The sequence below is a fragment of the Salmo salar genome, chromosome 03, assembly GCF_965601325.2.
Source record: "Salmo salar chromosome 03, fSalSal1, whole genome shotgun sequence".
Classification (NCBI taxonomy): Eukaryota; Metazoa; Chordata; class Actinopteri; order Salmoniformes; family Salmonidae; genus Salmo; species Salmo salar.
The window spans coordinates 55734993-55740147 of NC_138293.1; the positions used below are offsets into that span (position 1 = coordinate 55734993).

At 39.8% G+C, this 5155-nt stretch overlaps 1 protein-coding gene across 1 annotated transcript; it reads left to right on the top strand.

The window, feature by feature from the left end:
* The first annotated feature begins 562 nt into the window (after positions 1-562).
* On the top strand, positions 563-4695 carry LOC106600933 (heme-binding protein 2). Its single transcript, XM_014192726.3, has 7 exons — positions 563-848; positions 1845-1904; positions 2060-2141; positions 2482-2602; positions 2725-2864; positions 3895-4058; positions 4175-4695. Coding segments are annotated over exons 1-7 (648 nt in total). The 5' UTR covers positions 563-846; the 3' UTR covers positions 4254-4695.
* Positions 4696-5155: the final 460 nt, after the last annotated feature.

The window sequence follows — 5155 nt, forward strand, 5'->3', positions numbered from 1 at the left end:
AGGCAGAAAAATCTGTAACCCTAATTTCTCCTGTAAGTCCTTCTGGATAAGAGTGTCTGCTATTTTTTTTTTTTATGAATCCCTTTCAGACTATTGAGATACACCCCAGAGTTCTGTTTTCTTGGCTACTCTGGGGGTCAAAGCTGAGCTCTTCGGGTCGTGCAAGTGCTGTCTTATCTGCTTTTATAGGTGGGGAATATGGTTTGATATGAATTGGAAAATGTTTGCCCAATGTGCATCTGATTTTTTTATTTTAATTTCACTCTACATTATAACAACTTAATATCATAATAAATGTGGATTACCTCCGGAGGTGGTAAGGAAGATCTGATCACAATGTGTCTTTAAATCATCTACACCTGTCAAAAAATGTGGGCACAATCAGAATGTGGACAAGATCAGGATAAAGATTCCATGTTAGCACCAGTTATAAACAGGGCTACTCCATTGTCCACTAGTGATTGGTATTTCTTTAGTCTAAACGTGACAGCCAGGCTGTTATTGCGAAACAGCAAAGGCTTTAATTACGACACAGAAATATATAATAGTCTGCTACACGTGACGGATCTAGTCACAGCCTCTTTCTCAATAAGCCTAAACTTGCTTTTCAAAGACGCATCAAGATCGATCTTCTCGCGTTATCTAACTTGGCACACGCTTATTTATAAACCACCTTTTCTTCTCTTCAGCATGTGAAGTCCATTGTACATTCTGTGGTGAAGTGGGTGTGTTTTGGGGGTGATGCAAATACCCTCAGTCTGTATAAATAGTTTCTGAGCAAGAATTTCCCTCAGACCGGTGAAGGCATCTGAACTGAGCTGATCTAGAAGACACGCATTCAGCACAATGTAAGTAGAAATGATAGTTTATCATTGTATTGACTAGGTTTGTTTGAGTTGTTATGGTGTTAAGTAATTAAAGCAAGAGCGATTTTTCTAGAAATAGAAATGTGTAATAACACAGTTTACCGTCTTTTAAAGTATTACAATATTGCAATCTTAATCAGTTATGTCTGTATAACATATTTTTTATATAATTATGTCCCTGACTGTTTGTGTGTACTTTAGGTTTTTCATGTGATGACACACTGTTTTGTGTACTTTAGGTTTTCACATCAAATGAATTGTCACATGCGCTGAATACAACATGTGTAGTAGACATTACAGTGAAATGCTTACTTCCGAGCCCTTTCCCAACAATGCAGGGTTAAAAACAAAGAATAATTTGCAAAATAAAATAGGAAATAGTAACACAGTAAAACAACAATAACGAGGCTAAATACAGGGAGTACCAGTACCGAGTCATTGTGCAGGGGTAGAATGTTGTTGAGGTAATATGTACAGGTAGGTAGGGGTAAAAGTGACTAGGCGATCAGGATAGATAATGAACAGAGTAGCAGCACAATATGTGAAGAGTGTGAAAGAGTATTACATTGTGTCTATGTGATGCCGCTGACTGCTTGTGTGTTCTTTTTGGTTTTTAATGTGATGGCACTGACTGTTTGCGTGTACTTTAGGTTTTTAATGTGATGACACTGACTGTTTGTGTGTACTTTAGGTTTTTAATGTGATGGCACTGACTGTTTGCGTGTACTTTAGGTTTTTAATGTGATGACACTGACTGTTTGTGTGTACTTTAGGTTTTTAATGTGATGGCACTGACTGTTTGCGTGTACTTTAGGTTTTTAATGTGATGACACTGACTGTTTGCGTGTACTTTAGGTTTTTAATGTGATGACACTGACTGTTTGTGTGTACTTTAGGTTTTTAATGTGATGACACTGACTGTTTGTGTGTACTTTAGGTTTTTAATGTGATGACACTGACTGTTTGTGTGTACTTCAGGGTTTATTTTTCAGGGTTGGTTGGCTTGCTTCTCGTCTTGACTGCTGAAGCCAGAGTTGGGTAAAGAAGTTATAATACACATCTGTTATTACTTTCCTCACATCGTAACCACACGTTTCAGAATGAATTCTCTGTTTGTATAGTGAATGAACGGCATCCGTGCTAAATCGTATGCTATTGTTCTTTATTGATTTGTTTTCCACTGATTCCTTTAGAAACTCTTCTGAGTCTCGCTTCTGCACAGAGTCAAAGGAGTGTCTGCTCTATGATCTGGTGTGCAAGAATGACGATTATGAGGTGGGTCTTGTGCAGCACAAATTAATGGCACATTGGGGCTACAAATTAGGAGTTTGTTTCACCACCTTTTTTTGTGAGATTTTTTTAATGTTTAGTTGTTGGTCAGGGTAGAAGATACAAAACAATAGCATTTGCATTACAATGTATCAAATCAACAACATAATGATCATCATTATCGCCTCCATTTTGGTTATGGCATTGCGTTTCGGTAATCGGAAACATGTTGCAGATCAGTTACGCACTTTTTGCACAGTCTCACCCTAATCCCGTCATCAACAACCGTAACTCAATACACTCTCCAACACAGGACTCTGAGTGAAGGTTTGTGTCTGTGTTACAGGTGCGCCACTATGACTCGGTGAAATGGGTGTCGACAGACGAGGAATGCTACTTCATGGACAAGGCCACGTACACTGCCTTCCGGAGACTCTTCAAATACATCACCGGATCCAACAAGGCTGGTGTGTGGTGTGTGTGTGTGTGTGTGTGTGTGTGTGTGTGCCTGTGGATGCACGTGCATGAGTCTGTTTCCATGTATGTGTGTCTACCTGGTAAAAAGTGCTTACACACATTTTTTCTATAGGTGTCAACATTGACATGACAGCTCCGGTGACTGTCAAAATTGAAGAGAAGAAGAAGATGTGGGCGTCGTCTGTCTTCACCATCAGCTTCCTCCTGTCGTCTGACCATCAGATGACTCCTCCCCAACCCACTGATGACAAGGTAAAGCCAAATCCCAAATAGACCCTACGCCCTATGCACTTGTAAAGATCTGAGAGGATTTGATTGGTTTAAGCAATACGGTGAAAACTCCACTTAGCCTATCAGAGGGCAAAGTGGAGCTATTACCATATTGCTGACACCTGTCAAAACCCTGTAAACCTGACACAATGACATCCACATCGTTATCCAGGGGTCTGTAATATTTGTGTGGTTTATTGTGTGTGTTTTTTCAAATACTTAAGCTGAGCTTGCCTGGCTCAATGGCACCAATGGAATAGTCCCAACAGTGCAAACCCCGTCCACCTGGCACTCTAGAAAAACTGAATCTAAGTTGGACATAATATGATTGTCTATCAGACCTGGTGTCACAGTTGTCGTTGGGTAGAGACGACCAAAACGCAGTAGGAATGTGGATGCTCATCTTGATTATTTATTAAATAAAGTGAACAACAAAAACGAAGAGCGACAGGAGACAGTTTAACAGGCTATAATAACAACAGCAGTGCTAAAGATAACTACCCACAACTAAACAGGTGAAAACAAGCATTTTAAATATGACTCCCAATCAGGAACAACGATGAACAGCTGATCCTGATCGAGAGTCACACAGACTACAAAGAAATATACAAACTAGAAAACCATAGAAAACCAACACTAGAGCATACACAAAAACCCCGGACTACCTAAACCAAACACCCCTTCAATATTCACACACAACCTGGACCACACAAAACAAATATCCCTCTGCCACGTCCTGACCAAAATATATAATACAAATACTCCCTCTACTGGTCAGGACGTGACACCTGGGTTCAAGAAGTATCTTTCAACTACTTCGATTTAGCTTTTATAGAGTGCCAGGTGGGTGGGGTTTGCAGTTTTGGGACTATTCCATGGCGCCATTGAGCCAGGCAAGCTCAGCTTAAGTATTTGAAAAAACACATACCATTTGAACCCATGTCAAGTATGTCATGTTTTTTTAAAGACGGCTGGTTAACAATGTGGATGTCATTGTGATTTCCCCGTGCAGGTGTATTTTACAGAGACGCCAGACATGAACGTGTACGTGAGGAGCTACGGTGGATGGATGATGTCTTTGACATCCAGTGTAAACTCCATGCTGCTGAAAAGGCAGCTAGACAAAGTCCAGGCCACCTACAACAAAGACTACCACTATGCTGTGGGATATGACAGGTGAGAGCACGGATACAAATCCTTCTATATACTCATATCCAACATCTAACCCAATTCCACCAAAATACTTTTTCAAACATACTTTCATATTTTGTGTGTGTGTATGTGTCCTACAGCCCAATGAAGATTCTGAATAGGCACAACGAGGTGTGGTACATGGTTGAGGGAGAGCCTGTGTGCCCTACCTCCTCCTAAACATCCTCCTCCACTACTGCTGAGTCTGGCATAACCACTTTGAGGAGGACCAATGGGAGGTGCATGGTAGACTGAGAACATCTGAGAAAATGTGGTTTGGGGGCAACAAAGATGTTAACTAAGACATGTGTCTCTGATCTGGTGGCATTATAATCCAAAATTAATATGCCACATACTATAGAGTGTATACAAACTGTATGTCTTAGAATTTGCTCATACTTATTCAGGGTTCAGTTTGTTAGGGAGGTGACTAGCACCCCATAGACCTGTGATTCAAACTCTATACATAGAGGTTCTAACGATGTGGGGTGAATGTAGACAGGGATACATTTGTACTAAATAACTGGTTCCGTTTGTCAAAAAGGAAGTTACTTTTCAAAAACTACAACATTCAATGTTGGACATGATTTGGATCTTTTTCCTCAATAAAATATGAATAGTGTCTGGGTTGTGTTTGTTTCCTCTTAAATATATGCCAAACAAATCCTCTCTAGCTCTTTGGTCGCACTCGAGTGGTGGTGAATACAGTATGATTGTAATGAACATAAAATCTTAGGTAATTGTGTCAGATACCATATTTGTTATACAGTCTGTCCATGAGAGATTACAATGAACATTACAAATGAAATGTTACATTTGACATTTTAGTCATTTAGCAGACCTTCCTATCCAGAGCGACTTTGTTTCAGTCACTCTTTTCAAAAATACAGTGAAGTCGTATACAGTGAACACTGTACACCTTTCGCCATTCAGTGCCGCCGTTAATAACGAGGGCATGTTCTAAGAAGGAAACTTCTCAAATACTTCAGAATAGTAAGAAAACAGATCACAAGTAAACTCTTAGAAAAAATGGTTCCAAAAGGGTTCTTTGCAAAGGGATAAGGTTCTACCAAGAACTGTTT

Excerpts from the sequence above, each read along its gene's own strand:
- LOC106600933 (XM_014192726.3), top strand. Across the intron at positions 1,905-2,059 it reads ACTGCTGAAGCCAGAGTTGG|AAACTCTTCTGAGTCTCGCT; the intron begins GTAAAGAAGTTA and ends TGATTCCTTTAG. Across the intron at positions 4,059-4,174 it reads TATGCTGTGGGATATGACAG|CCCAATGAAGATTCTGAATA; the intron begins GTGAGAGCACGG and ends TGTGTCCTACAG.